Genomic DNA, 26,922 nt, shown 5'->3' with positions numbered 1-26,922 from the left:
AGGAAGGGAGGAGGAGGGGAGGATAGGAGGGAGGAGGAACAGAAGGAGATTTCCTAGGCCCAATTTCACTTGTTTATGAGGCTGCGGGTTTTCCTGCTCCTAATTTCCTGGATCCTTTCAATGAATGTCCCTTTTCACTTGAGCTAGTTTCTGATCAATCTGAATTTAATTCCTTTATGAGTAACCTGCCTTTTTTCTATCTGGATGGTCTTGTAACATTTTATTTATTTTTCTAATACAGTAAATTTTCCAGGGTATGTCTGTGAGCTTCTTTTCATTAAATTCACCTGAAATGTGGTAAGTCCTCCTGCATTTCATCCCTTAGATATCACTGCCCTCCCCCTCCCATTTCCCAGGAGTTGTAATATTAATTATAACTTCGATCATTGTTCCTGTTCAAATTAATCCAGTCGCTTCTTTCAGGATATGTACAAATCTCAGGGTGATCTGTTCTGCCAACCACACCGATTATTTACCCTGTATATCATGTTAATCTAGTGTTTCCTTCTTCTCGCTTTTTTATATAGAAAAGCAACATGGAGAGAACATTTGCAGGATGGCTTGGATCCAGTTAAAACCTTGGCTGGGGCTCTACCAGAAAGCGGTGTTTGTGATTCTGAGGTTTGAGTTTTCAGTCTGCTTTGAAAGGTCTCCAATACTTTGCTGGGTGATATGAGGAACCTTCCACAGAGCTTAGAGGTAATCCTCCCCGGGAAAGCTGCAGCACTTCCTTGTTTCTCCATCTACAAGGATCCTCAGTCAAAGGATATGCTTTCACGTATTTAACTTAACCACAAAGGGAAACAAATTGAATTTTTCACCTTGAAAGTCAATACCATGGGGTCACAGTTGACATATGATCAACAGCAGGATGGGGCAGGCCAGAGAAAACCATGACCAACGATAGGGACAGATGGAGGATTGGGGAGAGGTGAGGCCAGTTGGTATCAGGATGGGATGTAAGAAGAGTTAAGTCCAGGTGGGGAAACAAAGGTCAGGATTCTGGAGATAAGGAGGTAGTGGGAACAGTTAGCACCAATGAAGAAGGACAGGTAAGCAGCTCAAAATTCAAGCAGACAAGACAGTCTGAAGAATCCAGGTAAAAAAAAAAGGCAGAGGAGAAGAAGCAGGTTCAAGCAGCCAGAATATGCCATCAGAGCCTGGGGTGATGAGGCTCAGCATCCATGAAATGCAAGGTGAGGACTTGTGTACCACAGACCAGGTAAGTAATGAGATCAAAATCCAGGCTGAAAGAATTTAGAGCCAGAGACCTGAAGCCCAGGTCACAAAAGGAGTTATAAGGTGCCAAGCACAGGTGAAGGATTTGACAGCAGGTCCCACCTCAATACTGAACATGTATCTTATAAAGCAGGAACTACTCCTGTGTTCTTGGAACAGAGGTAGATGGGAGAGTTTCTGAGGGTAGGTTCCAATTGTTCTGGAGAAAGTGGAGATTGTAGACCACACTTTTCTTTTCTTTTTCTTTTTAAAAGATTTTATTTATTTATTATAGAAATAGAGAGAGAGAGGCAGAGACACAGGCAGAGGGAGAAGCAGGCTCCATGCAGGGAGCCTGATGTGGGACTTGATCCCAGGTCTCCAGGATCACACCCCAGGCCAAAGGTGGTGCTAAACTGCTGAGCCACCCAGGGATCCCCTGGACCACACTTTTCTTAAAACAGATTAGCAATTGCTCTGTCAACAGGGGTAAAACCCAAATGGTTCTCATACCCTGATCCTAATCATCAAATTCATTTTCTTCTTCTTCCCCTGAATCCCAATCTCTGTAAGAGGTGCTAACATCTACCTAGCAGTACAAATCCAAAAATTTGGGGGTATTTTCTAGTTGTTCTTATCTCCTATATTTAGTTAGACTACAAGTATTACCCTGACACCAAAACAAAACAAAAATATCACAAGAAAATAAAACTAAAGACCAATATCTCCTATGGATATGGATAGAAAATTCCTCCATCAAGTTCTAACAAACCAAATCTAGCAACATATGAAAAAAGATTAGACATCAGAACCAAGTGGGATTTATCCTTGGAATGCAAGGTTGGTTTTAAACATCTGAAAATTGGGATCCCTGGGTGGCGCAGCGGTTTGGCGCCTGCCTTTGGCCCAGGGCGCAATCCTGGAGACCCGGGATCGAATCCCATGTCGGGCTCCCAGTGCATGGAGCCTGTTTCTCCCTCTGCCTATGTCTCTGCCTCTCTCTCTCTCTCTCTCTGTGTGACTATCATAAGTAAATAAAAAATTAAAATAAAAAAATAAACATCTGAAAATCACTGCTATATTCCATATCAATAGGATAAAAGGGAAGTAAACCCACAATCATTTCAATAGATGCAGAAAAAGCATTTGACAAAATCCCAACACCCTTTCATGATAAAAACCTTCAACAAACTGGGGATACATGGGAACTTTCTTGACCTGACATAGGGCATCTCTCAAAATCCCATAGCTGACATCATACATTGTACTTAATGGTGGAAGACTGAATACTCTCCCCCTAAGATCATGAACAAGACAAAGATTACCACTCTTATCACTTCTATTCAACATTATACTGAAGTTCCTCACCAGCAATAAGATAAGAAAATTTTTTTAATTTAAAAAAAGATAAGAAAAATAAATGAGACATCTAGATGGAAAGGAAGAAGTAAAATGATCTCTGCTTAAAGATAACATAAGCAAATATATAGAAAATCCTAGGCAACCTACCAAAAAGAATTTTGAAAGCTAATAAATTAGCTTGGTAAGGCTTAAGGCTACAAGATAAACATACCAAAAAAAAAAAAAAGAGTATTTCTATACACACTAACAATTAGCCATCTGAAAATGAAATTAAGAAAACAATTCTATTTATAATATCATCAAAAAGAATGAAAAATTTCTAAGAGTAAATTTAACCAAGGAGGTGAAAGATGTGTACACTGAAAATTACAAAACATTACTGAAAGAAAGTGAAGACCAAAACAAGTGGAAAGACATCCCATGTTTATGGATTGGAAGACCTAATATTGGTAAGATGACAACACTCCCTGAATCGATCTTCATATTTAATGCAGAGTCTCTCAAAATCTCAGCTGATTTTTTTTGCAGTAATTGATAGGCTGATGCTAAAATTTATATGAAAACACCAGGGGCACAGAATTAATAACACAATCTTGACAGGGAAGAACTAAGTTGGAGGACTAACATGTCCTGAATTAAAATTTACTACCAAGCTATAATACTCAAAGGCTATGATATACTGGCATAAGGATAGACCTAGAGATCAACAGGATGCAGTTGAGAGTTGAGGGGGAAAAGAACCCTCCCATTTATAGTAAATTGATTATCAACATGGATGTCGGGTCAATTCAAAGGGAAAAGAAGACTTTTCAATAAATAGTACTGAATGATTGGGCATTGACATGCAAAAGAATGAAATTGAACCCCTATCTCACACCATATACAAATACTAACTCAAAACAAATTAAAGACTTTAACAGCCCAAACTATAAAATGTTTAGAATCAAATGAGTTAGTCTTTATAACCTGGCATCAAGCAATGGTTTCTTAGATATGTTACCAAAAGCACAAACAATAAAAGAAAAAAAAACCAAGAGATAAATTCGACATCAAAAAATTTAAAATTTGTACTTCAGAGAACACCATCAAGAAAGTGAAAAAGCAACCCAAATATAGGAGAACATATGCAAATCATATATCTGGCAAATGACTTGGATCAAATGCATTAAGAACTCTTGCCATTCAGTAATAAAGCCACACGATCCAATTTAAACACTGGACAAAGGACATTAATAGACATTTCTCCTAAGAACACAAACCCACGGCCAGCAAACACATGGAAAGATGCTCAACATCATTAACCATAGAGGAATTTCAAATGGAAATCACAATGGCATCCCACTCCCCTCTGGGATGGCTGTCATCGAGTCACACAACAAGTGTTGGTGAGGCTGCGAGAAATCAGAACCCTCCTTTACTGCTGGTGGGAACGGGAAATGGTGCAGCTGCTTTCAAAACAGTGTGGCAGCTCCTCAAATGCTACATGTAGATTTACCATAGGACCCAGAAATTCCACTCCTAGGTATCTACCCAAGAGAACTGAAAATAATGTCCACATAAAAACTTGCACACAGATGTTCCTCGCAGCTCTATTCACAACTGTCCTGAAGTAGAAACAACCCAAGTGTCCATCAACTGATGAATGGATGAACAAGATGTGGTGCATCCATACCCTGGAATATTATTGGGGCCATAAGAAACAGCAAAGTACTGGTACGTGCTACAGCATGAATTAACTTGGGAAAATTATACTGAGTTAAAGACGCCAGTTGCAGAGGATCACTATTATATGACTATATAATTTATATATATATACATTTGGGATATTACATATATAAAAATACAATTTATATGAAAATCTATAGAGATAGAAAGTAGCTTAATGGTCACCAGGGATTGAAGGGTTGAGAAGAAATGGGGTGGGAGGAGTGATGGCTGAAGTGCCCAGACTTCCTTTTTAAGGTGATGAAATGTTCTGGAATGGATTGTGGTGATGGCTGCACTGCTCTGTGAAGATACTAAAAATTTTACACTATAAATGGGTGAATTATATACTATGTGAATTATATCACAATAAAGCTGTTACAAAAAATGTTATTAGGTACATTTATAGTGGTTATAATAGATGTTAATGTCTAAGCCATTGTCGGGCACATCAAGGGGCATGTTATGTCAGGAACCTTTTTCATTTTAGTTTTCAGCTGGGGAGCAGGTCCCAACTGGTCATGTGGGGTTCCTGAGATGTCCCCACGTTACATGGCACACAAGTCATAGCGATGACATCACGGTCACGTTTAACGACACAAATTGCTTGTGTGTTACTAACAAGCAGACGCCGTGAAGAATGCAAAGTCAGAGCGGAGAGACAGGCTCTTCCAGCGGCTAGTCAGTCCGTGGAGAAGCTTCTAACCCATCCTGCCTTTGCACGCTCCGGCCACAGATGCAGGAACGCAGCCACAGCCCCGCTGCGGAGAGTGTTCACAGCTACCCAGCAGAGCACCACCTAACACCTTGACCTTCGCTTCCATTTACTCCTCAAGGAAACCCTGTTTTTACAGATGCAGAAACTGAGGCTTAGAAAAGAAAGCATGGGTGTGAACATCCCAGAGAACAAGACCCCGTTATGTTTATGGGGCCGTCGCCCCCAAACTGCCAGCAAGACAGGACTGCCCCTGGAGACCGCGGTACACACTTCCAGGTCCAGACCTGGGTTCGTGGAGCTTCCCACCTGCCTGAAGAGGGAACCTGGCTGGATGCATGAGGCCAACAACGAAAGGTTCTTTTGACTGAACCAACGGACAGAAAAGTCTGGAATCACAGATCTTCATATGCACATACTCAAAATCACCTCACCTGGCCTCACTGTACCCCTCACCCTCCCTTTCTCTCCCTAATTTCTTTCTACTCTCCTGCATGAAGGGCCAAGCGACCAGTGCAGCCACTCAGGGGGTCCCGGGAAGGTCAGGTCAGAAGCACACACCCCGAGCACCCAGTCAGGGTCAAGGGCTTGGGCCCCGGGAGCCTGTGAGGGTCTGCGCTCCTCCAGGCACAGAGCCCCTGTGCCCGAGGGAGCCCAACATTGAGAAGCAAACAAGAAATGCCGTGGCCGGGATCCCTGGGTGGCGCAGCGGTTTGGCGCCTGCCTTTGGCCCAGGGCGCGATCCTGGAGACCCGGGATCGAGTCCCACGTCGGGCTCCCAGTGCATGGAGCCTGCTTCTCCCTCTGCCTGTGTCTCTGCCTCTCTCTCTCTATCTGTGTGTGACTATCATAAATAAATAAAAATTAAAAAAAAAAAAAAAGAAATGCCGTGGCCAATCGAATTTCCCTGTGATCCAGCTATTCTACTTCTGGGAGTGTATGCAAAAGAATCGAAATCAGGGTTTTGAAGAGATATTTGTGCACTTGTGTTCATAGCAGCCTTATCATGATAGCCAAGAGGTGGGAGCAGGCCGTCGGCGGGTGAATGGATAAACCAAATGTGGTATGTACGTACGGTGGAATATTATTCAGCCTTAAAAAGGAAGTTCTGACACCTGCTGCAGCGTGGATGGACCCTGGGGACCTTAGTCTATGTGCAATAGGCCAGTCACAAAGACACAACAGGCCGTGTGACTCCACTCACATGAGGTACCTGGAGTAATCAATTCACAGAGATGGACGGAAGATTGATGAGCGCCTGGGGCTGAGGGCAGGGAGCTTGGGGGGCTCCTGTTTAACAGGGACAAAGTTTCCATTTTGTAAGATGAAAGAGTTCTGGAGATGGATGGTGGTGACAGTTGTGCAACAATGCGCATGTACTAACTGCCTCCGGGCTGCACCCACGAAACGGTCATGACGGTAGATTTGACGCTGTGTATATTTTACTGCAATTAAAAAAAAATCGAACTGAAACAAAACACCATGACAGGCGGAGAGAGATCTCATGGAAGAAGGAAAAAGCTTTTTTTTTTCCTGATTCTTTTTAAAATTTTATATATTTATTGGAGAGAGAGAGTGAGCATAAGAGCAGGAGCCGGGGAGGGGGAGGCGAGGAGGTGAGGGACAAAGGGAGAGGGGGATGGAGAGACAGAGGGAGAAGCAGACTCTCCGCTGAGCAGGGAGCCCGAAGCTGGACTCGATCCCAGGACCCTGAGAACATGACCTGAGCTGAAGGCAGATGCTTCACTGACAGAGCTACATGGGTGTCCCTTTTTTCCTGCTTTTTTGAACAAGGGACACGCTGCATTTTTTTTTCATTTTTCATTTTGAGTGAAGTCCTGAAGGTTATGTAATAATCTGCCCACGTGTAAAACAAAGCCGTCATTTCCGTCTGTGTCACTCGTCTGTAACGGAACGGTCACCTTAGGCCGGCGGCTGTGTGCTCCCACGTGCTGCCTCTCTGTCCCCCTGACTTGGGAATGAGGCGGGCCGGGGAAGCATATCCCCATTCATGAGGGACAGCAGGAATGCAGGTTGGGGGAACCCCAAGTCCCTCTTCCCCGCTTTCCTTCCAGAGTCGTGGCTGGTGCAGCCACAGCACGGGGGAGCTTGCTGATTTGGGGTCCCGACCCCAAGCTCGTATGTCCGAAGCAGAGCTGTGGAACCGAGTTCTTGACTGGGTCTGGGATGTGACTGTCGTGCCTGGTCCCAAACCAGAGTTGGGGAACATTAACTGAGGTGTGATCAGAGATGGTCAAGGGGGAACTGGCTCAGAGAGGCTGAGGCTCTGTGGCCCACAGGCTGAAAAGCAGCTATTTCGGGCCTCAGGGCCCCTGGCCGTCCCTGAGCTGGGACCCAGGGCATTGTGGCCACTGGTCCCCAGCAGGCAGGTACGGCCTGACATCAGTGAACAGGGTGGCTTTGGACAAGTCACTTTATTTCTATTTTTCTTCTGCATAAAATGAGGCTCTCCTGGGTCAAATGCAAAGTCATACAAATCTTCACCCGCACAGGTTAAGGCATCTATACGTGGGCCTCCCTGGCTTCTCCAAGTGCTTCTCCCTCACCTGACTTGGGTCCTCGCTCTCTCACCCAAACCCCTGAGCGGCCAGGCCCTGGGGTGGGGTGGAGTGGGGTGGAGGGGCCCCTCCCAGGGGCCAGGCAGGCAGGCATGAGGTCACCCCAGCAGGGAACGGGGTGCAGGCCCGGCACAGGCGGTCCGGGTGGGGCCCCCCAGGCCCGGGTCTGGGCAGAATTAAAGCCTGACGGCCTATCTGATGGAATTACACCGAGGAAAGGAAACGTGTCTTTTAAGAACAAGCGACAGGCTGATGACTGAAGTCCCAAAGAATTCTGTGGTCGAACCTTTTTTTGTTGTTGTTGTTTGTTTTCTGGCACAATCTGTCTCTGTTTCTGAGCCGAGGGCCGTGCTCCCCGTGACAAAGGCCTCTTTCTTACGACACTTTAATAGCTCCAATACGGGGGACAGCCCTGACTCTCCCAAGGGCCCGCGTCTGAAGGCGGCAGCCGCGTGGAGGAGAAAGGCACTGCTTTCCCCCGGTTTGGTCCCAGCTGAACACGAGAGAGACCTAAGGAATACAGCACAGCAGAACCATCACTTCCTCCTGAGACAAGCAAGGAAAGCTCCCGAAGGGGCGAGGGAAACAACGCGTGTCCGGAAAGAGAAGAACGTGGGTGACGAGGGACGCACAGGGCTCCGCGGCCCCGTGGCCTCCGTGGGCTCCGCGGCCTCCACGGCCTCCGCGGGCAGAAGCGAACAGAACTGAGCAGGTCAGAGGATGGAGAAGATGCGGGCGGGGCAGGTGGAGACCCGACGTGTTGGTGGCCTGTGGCCGCAGGAGCCGAGTGCCACTAACACGGTGGCTGCAGACCACAGAGACTTATTCTCACGGTCCGGGGGGCTCCAAGTCCAGAGTCAAGGGGTCAGCAGGGCCAGGCTGCCTCCCGCACCGCCAGGAAAGGATGCCCCTTGGCTCTCCCCGCTCCTGGCGGCGGCTGCCACTCCTCCCTTAGCCGTTCTTGGCTTGGAGCTACGTCACGCGTCACTGTCTTTACCTGGCCGGAGTCTCCCCTCCGTGTGTCTGTGTTGTGCATGTCTGTATGTCCTCCTCTGTGTGTGTGCACGTCTGTGCCTTTTCTCCTCATCTTACAGAGACACTGGACGTACTGGATTTAGGACCCATCCTAAGCCAGCATGACCTGAGCTTAACTAGTTACACCTGTAAAGACCCTCCTGCCCAGGACGATGGCCATTCACAGGTGCGGGAGGTCGGGACATTTAACACACCTTCCTGGGGGTGGGGGTGGGGGGACATAATTCTACTACAACGTCATCGTCCAAAACACCTGGGGCTTCCTTCCAAGCAGCCAACCACCTCCTCTTGTTTGGGAACCCACGGGACAGGTAACTTGCCCTATCCACCCAGGGATGCAGCCCGGCGGTCCATGCTGGTTCCCAGGAGGTGGGGTGGGGAAGTGGCCACCCAGATATGACATAATTGCCACCCAGATTATCTCTGTCCCTTCTCTTTGGAGCTTTCTCCTCTCCCCAATTCCTTGTCTTGGCATCCGGCTGCATGGAGACACCAAGGCAAGGGGCAGGGTTCTTACAGCAGCGACAGACGTCTGGAGCGACGCTCAGCATGACCTTTGACATAAGCACTCAGTGAGACCGGCCAGATAGTCTGTCCCCCACTGTGGGCGTTGATACACGGCTCCAACTCCCAACACGGCCATGAGACAGGATGTCAGAGGGGACGAGGACAATGGAATCAGACCTCCCACAGCCAACGCGAGAGCAGCCACAGAGGGCATGAGACTGTCCTACAGCCAAGCTGAAGCTGTTTTTGGCACCACTTGGAGGGGGGGGCGGTGAGTTTTGAAGCCTCTCTGGTCATGGCAGGTACGTGACCTGGGTGGCAGGAGGGTGGCAGGTACGTGACTTGGGTGGCAATGGTTCAGGGCACGCGCTCCAGAGCCAGGCTGCCGGGGTTCAAATCCCACCTCTGCCCTTTACTTGTGAAGGGCATTCCGCATCTGTAAAATGGGCATGGCAACGTCACGGGCAGCTGCAAGGATTGGCTAATATGCATGTCGATGAGCACAGGGTCTGCACGTGGGAAGCACTCGGTAAACGTCAGCTCTCACGACTGTTCCACGGATGCTGGAGGCAGGGGGTGGGGAGGTGGGCTTCTGCACTGGCCGGACCTCAGCTACACCCTGCAGGTCTTCCACTTGCCGTAGCATGCCCTCCCAGGAAGTTCCCAGGCTCTGCACCCTCATCTCCACGCCGGGATGGCAGTGATCAAGCCCAGAGCAACAGCCGACCTCACCAGTGTCACAAGGGCAAACCAAGTGAAGGGAAGACCACCACCCCAACCAAGCCGCACCGAGAGCTCCCTTAGAGTCTGTTCTGGAAAACACTGTTGCTCTCGGCCTCTCCTTGCTTGTAACAAGCTGTGTGGGAGGCCGGACAGGGCAGTGATGGGTCCCTCTGACGTACCCAGGGACATTACGCTCTCTGAACAAGGAGGGAGGCGGCCGCACTGCCTCCTGTCTGCGTAGCAGCAGCTTCTCCCTGTCTGCCACACAAGGGGCCATTTATGCTGGGCCCCCTCCTCCTCCCCCACTGCCTCCAGCCACCCCCACCCACGTCCCTGGCGACAGGGCTGGACATCTTGGCACGGGGGACCGATCTCCACACAACGTGTACTCTGTTTAGCCCGCGGCGGGCTTTGGGGGCGGGGGGAGGCAGAGACCCTACAAAGCTCTTTGAGAACAGCAGTGTGGCTGCTTTGTGGCTTTCCCAGGCACTGGAGACGACACAGACTTTTCTCTCCTCCATTCCCATCACCGCCCTGTCCGTCCTCCTGCACAGCTTGGTACAAGCAACTCAAGGTCTGTCAGTGAGTCCAGGGAATTGTGGGGTAAAAAAAGGTGGAAGCAGCTCGTGTCCTTGGCAGGGGCTGTGCATTACGAAACCATCTACAGAATTCCAGGCAGGCTGTCAACCGTCCCCCCAACCCCCGCCCCTGCCACCCGCTCCACAATGTCCCGGGTGCAGCGCCGACCATGCACAGCCTGGACTTGGGTCCTGTGCAGAGAACAGAAAACGTGTTCCAGGCTCTGTTCAGACAAGGTGCAGGATGGAGAAAAGCATATGCCACGGGATAGAGGCTGAGGACGCTGGTGGAGCAGCCTCAGAGCAAGGGACAGTGGGCCTGAAGACTCCGTGCTGAGACATAACAGCAGAACGTGCCCGGGAGGGCCAGGGGAAAATCAGGGAGAGGAGGCTAGACATGGGGCCCACAACACAGGTCAGCAGCAGCATCAGGACCAGCCCCACACACACCTAGAGACCCCCACGTTCCTGGCCCCATGTGGTCCCATGTAGACTGTGGAAGCCACTTCCAAACCAATTGTCCTTCTGGGTAGACAGGGGGCTGGGAGCCCTTGTCCTGGAACCTGGGCTGGGGCAGAAATGGGCCGGACATCTATCTATAGCGTCTGCAGTGGGCAGGCCTATTAATAAGCAAAGCCAATACTTGTGTTATAAAAGAAAAAAAGCAACAACCCACCTTGTACACTACCTTCCTGTACACCAGGCACTGTTCTAGGTGCTCGTGTATATACGCTCGGTTACTTCTGAGAATGACCTATGAAGTCAACACTATTATCGTTACTCATACTACTACTATGACCACTGATTATTATTATTATTGTGGGAATTTGCAGATTAGGAAACTGAGGCACAGAACAAAAATGAACCCGTTCTGGTTGTACAGTCAGCGAGTGGCAGAGCCAGGAGTCAAACCGGGGTGGTCTAGCTCCACGATCCATGCTGTTAAATATTCCACCTGTTCTCGGGTACACTGGGTTGGGGAGGGGAGGGTGCTGCACCAGGGCCACCTCCCCCGCCAAATGTCTTCTCACAGGTGTCTCAGGGTGCCCTGTGCACGCGAGCAGCTGTAGGCAGCGGGCGCTCAAACTCCCTCCCGTGAGTGTGTGACACCTGCTATCTTCCCTCCCTCGGAAGCAGGTTCACAAGTGTCTGGGATTGACTGAGTCCCTGTTACTTGCCTTCTCTCAGATACACCCCAAACCCCACATTGGGCAAACAAGCACTGCACTCCGTGTGCGTGTGCGTCTGTATCAAGATTTACACCCTGTGATTCAGATGTGTATTAACAATTAACCCTGGGGGGATGCCTGGGGGGCTCAGCGGTTGAGCATCTGCCTTCAGCTCAGGTTGTGACCCTGGGGTCCTGGGATCGAGTCCCACGTGGGGCTTCCTGCATGGAGCCTGCTTCTCCTTCTGCCTGTGCCTCTGCCTCTCTCTCTCTCCCTCTGTCTCTCACAAATAAATAAATAAATAAATAAAATCTTTAAAAACAATAATCCCTTTCCTTATAATATTATCCAGTTCTGGAGCCCCCACGTCCACACAGCAGAAGAAACAGAATTTGTCAATTAAAAGGAATTTAGTGCCTTCCGATATCGGGTCCTTCTCCAAAAGAAGTTGCTCTTTCCCTGGGTAATGCCAAGAAAATTCAAGTGTCAAGATCCCTCGTTAAGAATTCCCTCTCTTGGGGATCCCTGAGTGGCTCAGCAGTTTAGCGCCTGCCTTCAGCTCAGGATATGATCCCTGGGTTCTGGGATCTAGTCTCGCATCAGGCTCCCTGCATGGAGCCTGCTTCTCCCTCTGCCTGTGTCTCTCCCTCTCTCTCTCTCTCTGTCTCTCATGAATAAATAAATAAAATCTTTTTTTTTTTTTTTTTTTTAAAGGCACCTGGTGGCTCAGTTGGTGAAGCATCTGTCCTTGGCTCAGGTCATGATCCCAGAGTCCTGGGATCGGATCGAGTCCCATGTTGGGCTCCCCGCTCAGCAGGAAGTCTGCTTCTCCCTCTGCCCCTCCCCCTGGCTCATGCTCTCTCTCTCACTTGCTCTCTCTCAAATAAATAAATTAAATTAAATAATCTTAAAAAAAAAAAAAAAAACCCTTGTGGGGAGCTCTGCGGAGAGAATGGCTCCACAATGGTCCACAAAGAACAGCTCAGTCTAAGTCTGTCTCCGCCCAAGTGCTTGGCAGGCTTTTAGGCCCATCCTTCTTAATGTTCAGGACTAATAGAATAATTTTTATAACAGTATTATTTTTTTAAAAAGTCATTAGAGGGGATCCCTGGGTGGCTCAACAGTTTAGCACCTGCCTTTGGCCCAGGGTGCAATCCTGCAGTCCCGGGATCAAGTCCCACGTCCGGCTCCTGGCATGGAGCCTGCTTCTCCCTCCTCCTGTGTCTCTGCCTCTCTCTCTCTCTCTCTCTATGTCTATCATAAATAAATAAATCTTTTTTTAAAAAGTCGTTAAAAAAATAAATGTGTTACCCCCAAAACATAAAGAAAAAGCTAGCGGATCTTTGGGTGCTCTGCAGTCAGGCCCGTTGCGCCACTGCTTTCCTGAAGGTGCCGACGGTCAGGGTGCAGAGAGGCTGTTCTTTCCCTGTCGTCCCACATTTTCCCTCCTCCCGGAAGGTGGGGTGGGAGGCACACAAAAGCTTTGCTGTTAGGCTGACTCGGGGAAAATAAGACAGTGGGGCCACAGCCGTCAGGGCTGAACTCAATGAACCATCAGGATCAAAACAGCTTAGAATATAGAGAGGCTATAAAAATGCACACAGGGTTTTTAAATAAGCTCATACATATATAGTACACGGTCTTCCACTTCTGTAGGTACGACTTCTGTTTAAGACGCCCACCCCTTCAGACACCAACACGTCTCAGCTGCCTTTGGATCCCTCCCTTCCCTTCCTTCTCATTGTTCGCCCATCACCTGGCAACGATGATGTCAAACCACCGCCTGGTGGCACTGTGTGACACCTGCCGCCTGCCCGCCTGCCTGCAAATTCCACGGGCTCTTCATAATTCAAGGTAAAGGGATGAGTGGGAGGGCTGGAAAGAAGAATTTCAGAGAAAGAGCTGCTGATAGATAACCCTAGAATTCCAGCCAAGGTAGCTTGATGGGGGGTCAGGAGGAGGGCTTGTTGGCAGAAAATAAAATCCCAGTCTGCTGTTGCAAATGCAGAACAACACAAGAATTCACTCCCAGCGGGGCACCTGGGTGGCTCAGTGGTTGAGCATCACAAGAATTCACTCCCAGCGGGGCACCTGGGTGGCTCAGTGGTTGAGCATCTGCTTTCAGCTCAGGGCGTGATCCTGGGGTCCTGGGATCGAGTCCTGCATCAAGCTCCCAGCAGGGAGCCTGCTTCTCCCTCTGCCTCTCTTTCTCTGTGTCTCTCATGAATAAATAAGTAAATTCTTGAAAAAAGAATTCGCTCCCAGGTCTGCTGGAGTGATTGAAGGGTGGGATGGCGCGGCTTGTGGTGCAGGGAAGGTGGACAGGGTGCAGGCCACTCTGCGGTGAAGCAGGGTGGCAGTGGTTGGGTCAAGGTGTCTCCTATCCCAGGCACCATCCTGTCCCCATGCTGGGTTTTCTGCTTCTCAGACTGAAGGCCAGTGTTCAGAGAGACCGGGCTGGGCTCTGGCCCCCCTTCTTGCTTGGGGGTGGTGGTGAATGGTGTGACCCAAGTCCGTGGGTGGGTGGAGAGGTCAAGGTGGGCAGCCTCAGGGAGGGAGAGTCTCCTCAGAACTCTCTGGAAGTCTGGAGCTGGTCTCGCCACTGGGAGGCCTAGGGGACCCTGTAAGAGCGGCCTGAACTGAGGAGGTGGTTATGGCAGATGTGTGAGTAAACTACGATAAAGAAGTTTACGCGTTAGTTCTCCGAGACCCTCCCCATCACAGCCTGTTCTTGACCTTCTCTACATTTAATTTGCAACCCTGTTTTCAAGAATTTACTGGAACCGAAGTAGGGAGACTACTTGGACATACAGAAGCACACAAGTAATAGGTGACACCACATAGAGACAAACTCATCGACTGTTTGCTGTGGACCGATGACCAGGAAAATGTGTCTCCTGCCATTTTTGTTTCTAAACAAATGGCTGCTTGTGCTGGTTGACAGATGAGTGCTGTCTTGAGTGATGGTTAATACACCAACACATGTATTGGTTTTTAAGCCGGGGAAAGCATATATCTGACTTATGACTCATTCCTTGATCTGGGAGGCAAATATAGTTCTTTACACTTTATTTTGATGTCTCCCTCTCCCCCCACCCTGGCCACTTCGTGACCTTATCTTAGATGGGAATGCAAGCTAAAGGACCAGACATCGTTTCCCGAGCATCTGGGTGTCCGTGAGTTAGCATTAGCCGGTTGGGGGCACTTGGCAAGACACGAGAGACCCATCCAGGCCCAACTTGGGAATGTGTCTTGTGGATCATGCATGGCACACCATGAGTCTGCAGCCAGCCAGCCTCCTCGGCCGCACACAGCCCATTGCACCTGCCATTTGGGGTGTGTTCGAGGATCCAAGACGTCTCCCAACGTGTGTGCTTGGTCAAAGCCTAAATCGGAAGTGGTACGTGAAGCGAAACGCTTCCACCTAAGTAAGCTTGTTCTCCCTGCAGGTTTGAATTATGCGTGCCACGGAGTCAGGGGAGAGGCGAGGGCTTGCTTCCTCTCTGGGAAACATGTCCTTTGGAGGTGATGCCGCTTTGGAAAGGAAAACTACTTTCGCAGCAAACTCCCCAAGGACCTGTGGTCTGAAGAATTTCTCTGTGGTGAAACCAGAAGAAATTGCCACGGGTCCAGATCAGAAAGAAGCAAAGTCGTGTTCCCCTTGAGCCACGGGCTGCCCTTTGCTGCTGAGATTCTTTGCAATTTGGGGCGAGGGTGGGGATGCTGAATTCGGGATGAAGAGTGCAAGGCAAGCTATCCAGGGAGGGTGGATGGAGCATAGGAGGGCCTTGAGGGGGGAGGCGGGGGGAGGCATAAAGGTGAAGTGACAGCGTCACAACACTAGGTGGCAGCAGCCATACACAAATCACGCGCCCACGAGTCCAGGTCAGAATCCACCTGCCTTCCCGGGAGCATTCACTTTGCGCCTTTCTCTTCTCCCGTGGTGGCTGCGATGCCATGTGGGTGAGGAGAGAACCTCCTGCTTCCAGAGGCATCGTAAACAGGGTGCGAGGAAGAAGTCAAAAGTGGGCGTCGGATCGTTTGATGACAGGCCTGGACTAAAATTATGGTCTTCCCCTAAATCAAAGGGTCTAGAGACGGCCTGCAAAGGGCCAGACAGTAAATACTCTCCGCCTTCGGCCTTGCGACTCAGTGGCAATTACCCAACTCGGCTATCGCAGCACAGAAGGAGCTACAGATGATCTGTAAAGCAAACGGGGGTTGGCTGTGTTCTAACAAAATGCCGTTTCCAGAACCGGGTGTTGGGCCAGAGTTTGCTGACCCCCTGCACTAAATGAACAGCAGCGAGCCTCATCCGCGTGTACCTCAGGCACATGCAAGGTAACTCCTGCTCCCAAGTCCATGCAAATGCGTGCTTTCTCCCTCCGGGCCCTTCCGCCGTGCCCCGTGATCACCTGTGTCTCCCTGTTGCCCGAACCTGAATTCTCCTTTCTCCCTTCTACACCCCTCAGATCTGCTGACAGATGCCGTCTGGACATTCTGCATTTAAAACCTCTTCCTCCCACTGCCCCCCGCCCCGTCATTCCCACATTGTCGCCACCTCCCTTGTCCTCCTGGTAGCTGTGAAGGCACACAGCCGAGGGCTGTCAACACGCATTCGGTCAAGGGCTGGATTCTTTCCACTGGTCTATCTCTTCCCCTCAAGTGATCCCATCAGAGCCAGATCACTGTTCAAATCACCTCTTGGGCTTGGTCATTTCCCGGCGCCAGAACCCACCCAAACGCCAGCTCCTTGCTCAGTGATGTGTTTCTCCAGCCGTCAGGTGTGCCTTCTAGAAACCACCAGTGAACTCCATCCTCGGTGACTTCATCTCTCCGCCTTGAGCCCTACCTGGGCACTTGTTGACAGCACTCCCTGCCTCCGTCATCTCCACCTACCCAGGCTGACCACCCGCCTGCTCCTGATGAGATACCACCTGTTCTGGGAAGTGCCCCTGACGTGAGGGAAGGATACAGATTTGGTTGGTATCCCTCCCTTGGAGCTTCCGCTCTGCCTGTCTTACGGTGCCTGCGGGTTTCGCTGCCCACTAACCCACAGTTTGGCTATCTTTCCTGTTAGTGATTTTCACTTATGTCACACTGAGGTCACAGATTTTGGGAAACACGCATGCATTCATGCTTTAAAAAGAACGTAGGTTTTTTCATCGCTGGGTTGGGGTTCTACATCTGTCCCTGACATGCATTGTTAACTTCTTATCTGTTTGCTCAGCGCCAGAGAGGGGGATAATAAACCCTCACCGGGACTATGGGTTTGTCTTTTTTTCCCTTGCAATTCCGACCATTTTTCTTAACCCCTTTGAGACTTAGCGTTGCCAGGCGCATACAAATGCAAGCCCATTATATCCTCCTGGTGCACTGTCTCTCTCCTTGTGAAGTCCTGACCTTTATTCTTTCTGTGGTTTTCTGCCTCAAAGCCTGTTTTGTCTGATTCTAAAATTGCCATCCCCTGCTTTCTTTTGGTCCACGCACACCTCGTATCTTTTCTCATTCCTTTATTTTCAAGCTCCCCATGTCATGTTTTAAGCGTGCCGCTTGTTCAGCACATGGTGCTGGAATTTCACAAAGCACAACCTGTCTCCTTTCACGCGGAGGTGCGTTTAATCATCCAATGACTTTGCTTTTGTGGCCCACGTAGCAGCATTATTAGCCTGTCGCTTCCTTTCACCTTCTCCCTTGCCCCCTTTCGACCACCCGTTGGTCCCCAGCCTCCTATGGAAACTCATCTGTACCATGAGCTGAGGGCAGAGGAAGCTAACAAACCTGGTCCCGGGGAGGGGGGGGAGGGGGGAGCTGCTGGGTATTGTCCCTGCTCCAGAGTAGGATCACAGGCATTTGGAAAGGAAGAACCCAAATCACGAGCTAGATATGGATTGATGGGTGGGCAAGTGGGCTGAAGGGTAGGGTCTGCTGGAGGGACAGCCCGCCCTCCCCAGACCCACTGCAGGCTATGGCTGGAGTGGCTAGAGTGTGGGGGTGTGAGAACCACCCCCCTCCAGTAGCTCATTCAGCAGGGGGTTTGGGGAGGCTGAAAATCCCAAGGCCTGCAGCAACTCATTCCCAGTTGGGGGGTCCTGTTGAGCATTTATGTAACTCCAGAGAGCCTGTTTGGTCAAAGGGAAGAGAGGAGCTGGGTTGGAAAGGCTTTTGCTCTACTTTCTTCAGAATTATTTATGAAGATTAGCAGAAAGTACAGGTGATAGAATAGAGAGACATCTAAGTTGACATCTCAGTGTCCCAGGAGACATGGTGACACCAGACTGAGAGCCCGGACTATGAGTGCAGGGCCTGGGGCACGGCTGTCACCTCCTGGCTACAGACCTGCTGCAACGTGCCCAATGCTTGTGCCCTGGGAGGACCTGGCCCGTGGATGCTTATGGGGCCAGCCCCTCAGGGCTGCTCTGTCACCCCAGCTCCTGCAAACTCTGAAGTTTCTTGTGGTCTAAGTGAGGCCAAGATCAAAACAGCTGTGCTGAGGACACAGAGCCACACTCCCCGACCCTCTCCCAGTGGGAGAAAGAGCAGTCTGCAGGGTGTTATGAGTCACAATTAGCCCTTGATTTTGGTGACATTTCTTACATTATACAGTCCACCCCCCCACCCCCGCTGTCTACCTCTCATTTGGTTTTCACAATAGACATCATGTGAACAGATGACGCTAGAGTGACTTGCAAGCCTGACAGGAGGGAATGAGAAGCTGAGAATGGGGAAAATTTTGACTTAGAACATGCCAGCCCACACGCACGTCTGGGGCTTCAAGGAGCACACATGTCCACTAATGTGTGGTGGTGGGATTTAAAGACTGGCAGAAACTATGCTTGACATGTGGGTGCCCGCATCGGCTAAGGGAGTAGCTAGACGGAGTGATGGGCCATAAGGAGGCCTCACACAGGTTCAGCCGCTGGGGAAGGGCAGGAAAAGGGGTCTCAGAGAAATGAGTTGCTGGGGGAGACAGACACAGGGTTGATTGCTGAAAGAGGTGGTGTCTTGTGGGGAATGAAAGTCTGTTTTCAGATTGCATTGGTCAGAAAGCAGTGAAGTGAGCTAGACACAAGGGTCAGACACCAGTGGCCTCCAGGCCATCTCTTTAACATGAGTTACATTTTTAAAATGATTGTGCCTTTAGATGGTGCCTGTGCTGCCTAGCTGAGGTTCACGTCCATCCTCACCATTCCCAGCTGTCTCTACCCGATGACTGTGTCCACTCGTTTTCTTGCTCCTTTGTCTCCGAAAGGTACCTGGCACTGCCACCCTTGGATAGAAGGCTCCTCCAGCCTTCTATACAAGCCTGGAAGCTGTAGGATTCCCCCACAAAACCCTCCAGCCTGGAGGCTGTAGTATTCATGGTTTTGTGGGCTCCGGGGGCCATGTAGAGCCCACCTCCATGATGGCTAAAGGATAAGCCTCTCTGTGTTCCCAGGGCTGTCACCTTATGTAGACCCTGTGTAATGCCAGGGAGGTAGAAGGGAAGAAGAATTTATAAGGTGTAGTGATCATCCATGGAAGACTGTCTATAGAAATGAGGGGTCAAGGAAAGCAGTGAGTTTGGTTTGGTCAACCAATGGCAAGGCAGTGTTGGGGAAGTCTTTGGAGGGGACAGGTTTTGCATGACGGGGGGTGGAGGGAATCAGCTGAGGGTGGAGATCCTTAGAATCATCTAAGCAGAGATGTGTGCAAGGTAGCTAGACCCACAGGGATAAGTTCTGGAGAACAATCTAAGCTGAAGACCAGCGTTGGCATCCCCCACAGGTAGATGGAAAATAAAGTCTTGGGAATGGAGAAGGTTCCCCAGAGATGGATCCTGGGCAACATCAACATTTCGGAAAGGGCCAGAGGATGAGAAGCCCACAGAAGAGCATGCAAAGTAACGGACACAAAGTGGGGGAACCAGGGGACTTCAGCGTCCTGAGAGGAAAGGGGGGGGCTTCAAAAGGAGGGGGCAGTTGAGAGCATCAGTGATGACTTTGTTATTTATTTATTTATTTATTTTGGTCTTTGGTCTTTATACTTTGAAAGGATTTTGGGGAACGCAGGTGATTATGTCCGTGTTATGTTTTCAAAGTGGTTACCCATTAGATAGCTCATCTGACAAATGGGGTAAATCTGCTCCTTTGATGGGCAACCTCTCTCAGGTAAGCTTCACCTGATCTCACCCACACTTCCACCAGTCTTGGCCTTGTGGGGCTGGGGGTGACCAACCAGGTAACTAACATTTCCAGAGCACCACTGGGTATGGCGCCACACTGCTCTAGGGCAGCAGGTGCTGGCTTACCTGGCACTCTCGAAGGTTGCAGATGCCGTCTTCTCTACAGCCCCAAATCCAACGCCGACAGCAAGACCCTCTGGAACAGACATAAAGAAGCAGGAGGGGTTAGAAGCAGTTTTTCAATAAGGTTCATCACTATCACTGTGTCAGGTGAGACAGTGTCAGGCTTCCAGCAACAGAAAACCCACTTAACAGGAGTTTAAACAGGGGTTGGCTGATGATGGTCTGGGGGCCCAATCTAGCCCACTTCCTATTTTGGTATGGCCTGAAAGCTAAGAACAATTGTTACAGTTTTAAATAATTGAAAAAAAAATCAAAGAAAGAATAGTATTCCATGACACATGAAAATTATATAATTCTAGTGTTCACAAATGAAGCTTCATTGGCACCCCGCCATGCTTATTGGTTGACAAGTTGTCTGTGGCTGGTTTTGCACTACATCAGCAGAGAAGAGCAGTTGTGACAGAGACCATATGGCCCAAAGACCTAAAATACTTACTGTCTGGCCCTTTATAGAAAGAGTTTGATGACTGACTCCTGAGCTAAACACAGAAGGTTTTATTAGCTCAAGTAACACGACGTCCAAAGGCCGATGCGGTGGCCCAATGACATCTACCCAGACATGTGCGGAGCCATCTTGAAGTGGTAGACTGTTCCAGTCTACTCTGAGATGGTGTGGCTATAGTCTAGCTTAAGCTTGGGGATGAGCAAGATGATTCCCCAAGTCCTTTCCAGAGGGACTAGTGAGCCTGCCAAGTTTAATAAGCCCCTGACTTTGATCAAATGTCAAAGGACAATGCTGGTCCTTTGACAGTGTTGGAAGATGAAGAGGGAAGAGTTATGGAAAAAATGGAACTGTCCTAGTGGCCTGGGACCAGAGGGGTAGACCCATAATGTTAAAACACTTTCTGATATCTATGGGAGAGTTTAAAGACCCCTCTGAATCAAAACAGGAAAGAGGACTACCAAGATTGGTCAGAAGCAAGACCAAGGACTTTTGGGGCTAGAAGGAACTTTTGTGTTATAAAGAGGGAAGGGGGAAAAAATCTACTGAGTGAGAAGGGCTTGTCTTCTTTTGGGATTCACTGTCTCTTTGAAATGTTTCTTTTTGTCCTATATGTCCTGTTTAGTTGGGGTGGGCCAGCCAAGGATGCTGGGAGTGTAATGATGACTCTGGGAGGCACCAAGAGACAAAAAGGCTGCTCAGACTTGTCCCATGTCAAGGGGTAAGAGATCACCTATAATCCAGTCTGGTTCACCAAGAGGCCACAATGGGGTTTGGAGCCCAAAGACCCTGCGAAGGCATAAAGGGCTTTTTTTTTTTTTTTTTTTTTTTGCCTCACCTTACCCTTTGTGCATCAGTCCCTTGTGGGGACCTTATTAGGTAGCAATAGCCACTGAAGGCTGCTGCTGGAGAATTTGGGATTCTGATGCTCCATCAAATATCTTCCCATATTTCTCATAATGACAAATGATGGGATAAAGAATCCTAGGATTTTGGAGGTAGAGGAAACCCCAGAGATCATGTGGCATGACTCTTGGATCACTGTCAGATTCAGAATTTAGGGATCTGGGGGGCATCTTTCCAAAACCCGACAGCATCTTCCCAGTATACAAGATATACACTGCAGGAGACTACAGAGAAGCCCCTGAGACAGTGCCTCTAGAGGCTCTGGGACCCAAGTAGCCAGCCAAGTCAACACTGCCAGAGCAACCAGATGTTTCAAAAATCAAGGTTTTAAAAACTGATTTATTTTTACTTAATTGTTAAGGCTTCTGATGTAAATTCTTAGCAAAGTCTGAGGCTTCACTCAGCAAGTCTTTCTTCTGAGAGGACTCTGATGCTAAGATCTTAGCATCTTTGTGCTCTGTCTTCTGAGAAATGGGGGTCTGGTGGCCCTCTGTGGGCCAGATATTGCTCTGGAAGCCTTATACATGAAAGCAAAGGTAGCAATTATCACCTCTGCTCCCATATCAGAGAGCAAAGGTGAGGGAGAGCTGGTCTGAGGGCCCAGGTGGGCTCTGGTTCTGAGGTCCAGGCTCTTCATCCTCCATGGCTGTGTGTTCTTTTCCACCTCTCCCAGAAATGTCCTCTGAGGGTGGAGAGGAAGCCACAACTCCAGGGAGACCTTTGGAGGCATGTTCACCATTTCCAATTTTGCCTGATGCATCTGACAATCTTTCGAAAGGGGGAGTGTCCTAGGTGAGAGCTAAATTTCAGAGCAGGCTGTGATGAAGATGTCTGGGGGCTCCAGGCAGCCTTTCTAGGAGGATGGAGGAAGCCTTTTTTATGCATCTTCTGAATCTCAGAAAACTGGAGGACATCTGAGATGCCTCCATCTGGCCAGTCTCCTACCATCACAGTCCAGTGTTTACAAACCTGCTGTTCTCAATTTTGTTTTGTGCCAACACAGCCAAGACCTCAACCCACTCTCAGGGGTAACTGTGGGTCTCCGAGGTAAAGAACTTCACCAGAGACCCCTGGCCCACCAGGGAGAGGTGTCAAAAGCTAGGGAGGGACCAAGCCTTGTTTTATGACACCAGAGGGGCATATCCCTTCCTTTGAGAAAAATGTGCTTTTCTAAACTATAAACAACAGTTGGTCTGTTCTTTTGTTAAAGATTTTGCTCTAATTAGTCATTTTAATGTAAATGATAGTACAGCTCTGAGCCACATGACCTATATTAATTAGCAAACTAACCCCTTCTGGTTATTTAGTATAAGTCCCAGCGTGCTGACTTGCATAAATGCTCATAATAGCTCTGGGAGGGTGGGCAGGTGAGTACCCAGTTACGGCAGGAGAAAAAGCATCTGCCCAAAGGGACACAAGCCCTGAGAAGCAGAGCCAGGCCTTGAACCTCAGTGCCCTGCTCCCCCCCACCCCCACCCATTTGCCCACCTGCGCTTATGGCTTTTTCCCAGGTGTGGGGGTGGGGGGGCAAGAGCTGGCATCTGAATCTGTACCCAAAGAGGTTTGGAGCAAAGTGAATGCATAGTCCCTCTTTCCCCACCCTGACCTGGGCTAACAGTGAGGGAACCTTCTGTGATGATTTGCAAAACGAGGGGGTCCCTCCTCTCTGCTCTGCCCTAGGGGAGGGAAACACAGCCCCTGGCCCCAAAAGCACAAGCTATCCTGGGAAGTGGCCAAAGCAGTGTTCCCCCAGCAAGGGGAAGGAGAGGTGATGGAGAAAGGGAATGCAGTTGCTACCTTGTCTGAAGGTAGACTAATACCCAGGAGAGAAACTAATGAGAGACCAAGACAAATTACACACGCAGAAAGAACATAAATAAGAGAATTAAGGCAGATACTTAAGATCAACAGATGGTAGAAAGAACCCGCTGGGTGGAAAAGGAGCAGAGGAAAAAATTGCCGACGGGAGCTCACACCCCAGGTGTTCCACCAAAAGTGCAAATTAGGAAGGTAATTAAGACAAGAAACCAAAGTGACTGGAATATTATCAGTAAGCCATTGCCTCTTTTCACAGCTACTGCTATTAACTCGGGTGCAAAGAGAGAGATGAATGCCAGCCCTGCAGTTGTGAGTCTGGTGGAAACAGGGCGAGCCAGAGTCCGAGGACCAGCCCGCCCCCTCCACTCTTCGGCAGGGGGGGGGAGGGAGGGGTGAGTGGGGGGGGCAGGGGTGTCTGCTTCTCCAGCTCCCCCACCCTCCTGAATCTCCATCCCTCCTTGTCACCCGCAGAGAAAGGGAAGAACAAAGAGGCTATGGCTCAAGTCCTGGTCTATTGTTTAAGGTTCTTGTAAAAATGAAAGAAAGATAATGAGGCTTTGCATTTGGGATGATGTGCATAGAGCGGGCTTTCTCATTACTGATGTTGTGTTGTAAGAGGCTGTACCTAGGGAGATATTGAGGACATCCCTGGCCTCTGCACACCAGGTGCTGCTCACACCCCCTCCCCTCGAGGTGTGCTTATCAAAAATGCCTCTGGACATTGCCTAATGTCCTCTGGGGAACCACTGGCCTCCCATCAAGAGGTACTTTTCATCAGTTTTAAACTATTCTGGAACACTGTAAGAGTTTAAGTAGGTGGTAGGAAAGTGAACAGTTAAAAATGAGTGTCTTGGTCCATTTGGGCTGCCATCACAAAATACCATCAACGGGACGGCCAGTACGTCACATGGATCTCTTTCTCACGGTTCTGGAGGCTGGGAAGCCCGAGACCAGGATGCTGGCAGACTGGGTGTCTGGTGAGAGCCTGCTTCCCCGTTCACAGACCTGTCCTCACGTGGTCAGAGGGACAGGGACCTTTCCTGAGCCTCTGTAAAGACCTGTCCTCACGTGGTGAGAGGGACAGGGACCTTTCCTGAGCCTCTGTAATAAGACACTAATCCCTGAGTTCCACCCTCGTGACCTAAGCACCTCCTGATACCATCATGTTGCAGGTTAGGATTTCAACGTATGAACTTTGGGGGGATACAAACATTCAGACCATAGAAACCAATGTTTTCCTTTTCCATCAAGGGATAACCATTTCTTCATTTTTAAGGGCAAGGGGTGGGCTAGTTCACAGGTCTTCTGCAGGAGACCCTGCCAGCCTCCAAAACAGCACGTGATTACATGCCCTTTCAGTGGCTCTCAAGCTGGGGGCTGCCACCAGCCTCACAGGGACCTAAAACCTCAGTCTTTGCGCTTCTGTGATGCTGGGAAGCCACAGCTCTGTATCCAATGTCTGTGCTGTTACTTCTTGCATCTCAGGGCTGTTCTGAGGGGGACCACAGGGGTCTCCTGGTTACTCGCCACTCAACGCTCCCGCTAGATCTCCAGTTGAAGCACTCAAGCTATGCGTTCCGGACATCACAGCCAGAAGCTGTCTAGAGAAGGTCAGCACAATGGCCACGCAGGAAATGAAGGGTGAGGTTATGACTTTTTCTCCTTGACTTACGAAGTATGAAAATCGAGACAGCAGCTCACAGCCTGTCGGGGCTTAATATGAAAACTGGCTGCGGGGGCGACTGGTTCAGTCAGTGGAGCGTGTGACTATTGATCTCAGGGTTGCAAGTTCGAGCCCCAAGCTGGGTGTAGAGATTACTTAAAAATAAAATCTTAAAAGAAAAAACCCAAAAGCATAGCTGCCGCCACTACCACCACCACCACCATCACCAATTCCAAAGGTGGAAAAGTGATGTGAAAGAGGATGGCTTACTTCATTTTCAACTCCACCAAGGACAAAACAAGAGGAGGATGACTCTCAAATTGCAGCCAGAGGGACTTAGGCAAGTGGGAGAAATTACCTCGAAGGAAGAGGGTTTTGAAATGTCTGACTCTCTCATTGAAAGGACCTTGAGAATCTTCCTCTCTGGGAGAAGACAGGTGTTTGCAGCTACTGAGCTGCTCCCCAGGCTGGGATGACTGTGGGTGCTGAGTGTGGGCCGGGTTGAAAGGAATGAGGAGGTTGGCCTTGTGATGACGCTTCTGGCCAACGATGCTTCATCATTAAATATGGGCTCAGTCCTAGGAGTGAGGTTGAGCAGCCACTGAACATGTTCCCAGGCCCTCCCGGGTAACTTACTGAAACATAGAGAGGGGCACTGGGGTCACTAAAGTGTCTGACTCTTGATTTCAGCTCAGGTCATGATCTCAGGGTTGTGGGATCGAGCCCTGAGTCTGGCTCCATGCTCAGCAGGGAGTCTGCTTGGAGATTCTCTCTGTCTCTCTTTCTCTCTCAAAAATAAATAAATAAATCTTTATAAAAATAGAAATATAACCACCTGGAGCATCTGTGGCTGGAGGGGACCATGTTGGTAATGGGGGGCCATGAGGCAGGGGGCATGCCCACCCCTAGAGACATTGGGAGCCTCAAGGGCTGCTGGGCAAGCTCAGTTTTTTTTTTTTATTTTATTTATTTATGATAGTCACACAGAGAGAGAGAGAGAGAGAGAGAGAGAGAGAGGCAGAGGGAGAAGCAGGCTCCATGCACCGGGAGCCTGACGTGGGATTCGATCCCGGGTCTCCAGGATCTCGCCCTGGGCCAAAGGCAGGCGCCAAACCGCTGCGCCACCCAGGGATCCCGCAAGCTCAGTTTTGATTCCTCCTCACTCTTGCACATCTGGGCACTGTCACTGGGCTGGGAGACGGGCAACATGCTAGGTGAGGCAGCAGTGTTGCATCATACTAGGAGCTGTCGGGCCATAAGGACTTGGTTTTGGCTGTCGAGAGGGTTGGCCCTTCTGGCACAACCACACCTGCTGTCTTTATTTCGATGCTGAACCCACAGCTTGGCTGAGCCTTCTGGGGGGGGGGGGCAGGGAGACTGGCCCACAATATGCTGATTCCTCCACTTGGCCTGTCTTTGGCCACAAACAGATTACCAGCAGGAAGGGAAACCAGGAAGGTGGGATCTCTGATCATATTACACGTTTAGTAAACAAGATGTTGACACAACTAGCCAGGTATTGCCCCAGAATCCCTGCTATACCCTATGAAGGATAAAAATGACCTACTTAGTGTCATTTTTTTTTCAAGTAGTTCGATACACTTTCTAATATGGATTACTAGCCTTACTATTGGTAGTGGGTAAAGTGTTGGGAAAGACGAGAAACACAGGTGTTCCAGAAGAGTTTAATTTAACTCACATTCCTATCAGTGTCTGTAGTCATGTCTCAAGAGTTTATTAAGAGATTTTGATAATTGAAAATACTCCAACTGGGATCACCCTCTAATTAAAAGAAGCACCCCATAATTAATGTTTGCAAGTTTGCTTTTTTTGGCATATTCTATTGTCTCTGGTGAAGGACCCAGAGAAACTGTTGTCCTGTGGCCCCTGCCACCACCCACCCCAGCAGACAGCAGGGAAGGTGGTGTCTCCTGGTTGGCAGGAATGAGGACAGATGACACAGCCACATCTTTAAACAGCAAGTGAAGGCATCTTGTTTAATACCCACATCCAAGAGTCAATTCCAATTTGCTTCAGTTTTCAGCAACCAGACAAAGAGCAGATCCCTGTGTTCCCATGGAAAAAAAGGGAGAGAAAGCCTTTGCTGGTACAGAAACTGCTGACCTATTCCAGCCGGCGAACCCTCCTTTATGCCG

At 49.5% G+C, this 26,922-nt stretch overlaps 1 protein-coding gene and 1 long non-coding RNA gene across 15 annotated transcripts in view; one reads left to right on the top strand and one right to left on the bottom strand.

Annotated features, from left to right (window-relative positions):
• Positions 1-26,922, bottom strand: part of SLC39A11 (solute carrier family 39 member 11) — a 403,217-nt gene that overhangs the window by 44,420 nt on the left and 331,875 nt on the right. For all 14 annotated transcript variants that reach the window (XR_005364223.1, XR_005364224.1, XM_038546727.1 and 11 more), the window contains one exon: positions 19,881-19,950. Coding sequence is in view for 12 of the 14 variants with exons in the window: in XM_038546727.1 (XP_038402655.1) it covers positions 19,881-19,950 (70 nt within the window). In the remaining 2 variants the exon portion in view is untranslated. The remainder of the gene's footprint in view (positions 1-19,880; positions 19,951-26,922) is intronic.
• Positions 7,996-16,849, top strand: LOC119873232. The gene is made up of 5 exons (XR_005364226.1): positions 7,996-8,290; positions 8,673-9,422; positions 13,247-13,444; positions 15,040-15,931; positions 16,063-16,849. It is a non-coding gene; the product is annotated as an uncharacterized LOC119873232 (long non-coding RNA).

The sequence above is a fragment of the Canis lupus genome, chromosome 9 (genome assembly GCF_011100685.1).
Source record: "Canis lupus familiaris isolate Mischka breed German Shepherd chromosome 9, alternate assembly UU_Cfam_GSD_1.0, whole genome shotgun sequence".
NCBI lineage: Eukaryota > Metazoa > Chordata > Mammalia > Carnivora > Canidae > Canis > Canis lupus.
This window is presented reverse-complemented; position numbering and strand designations above follow the sequence as displayed.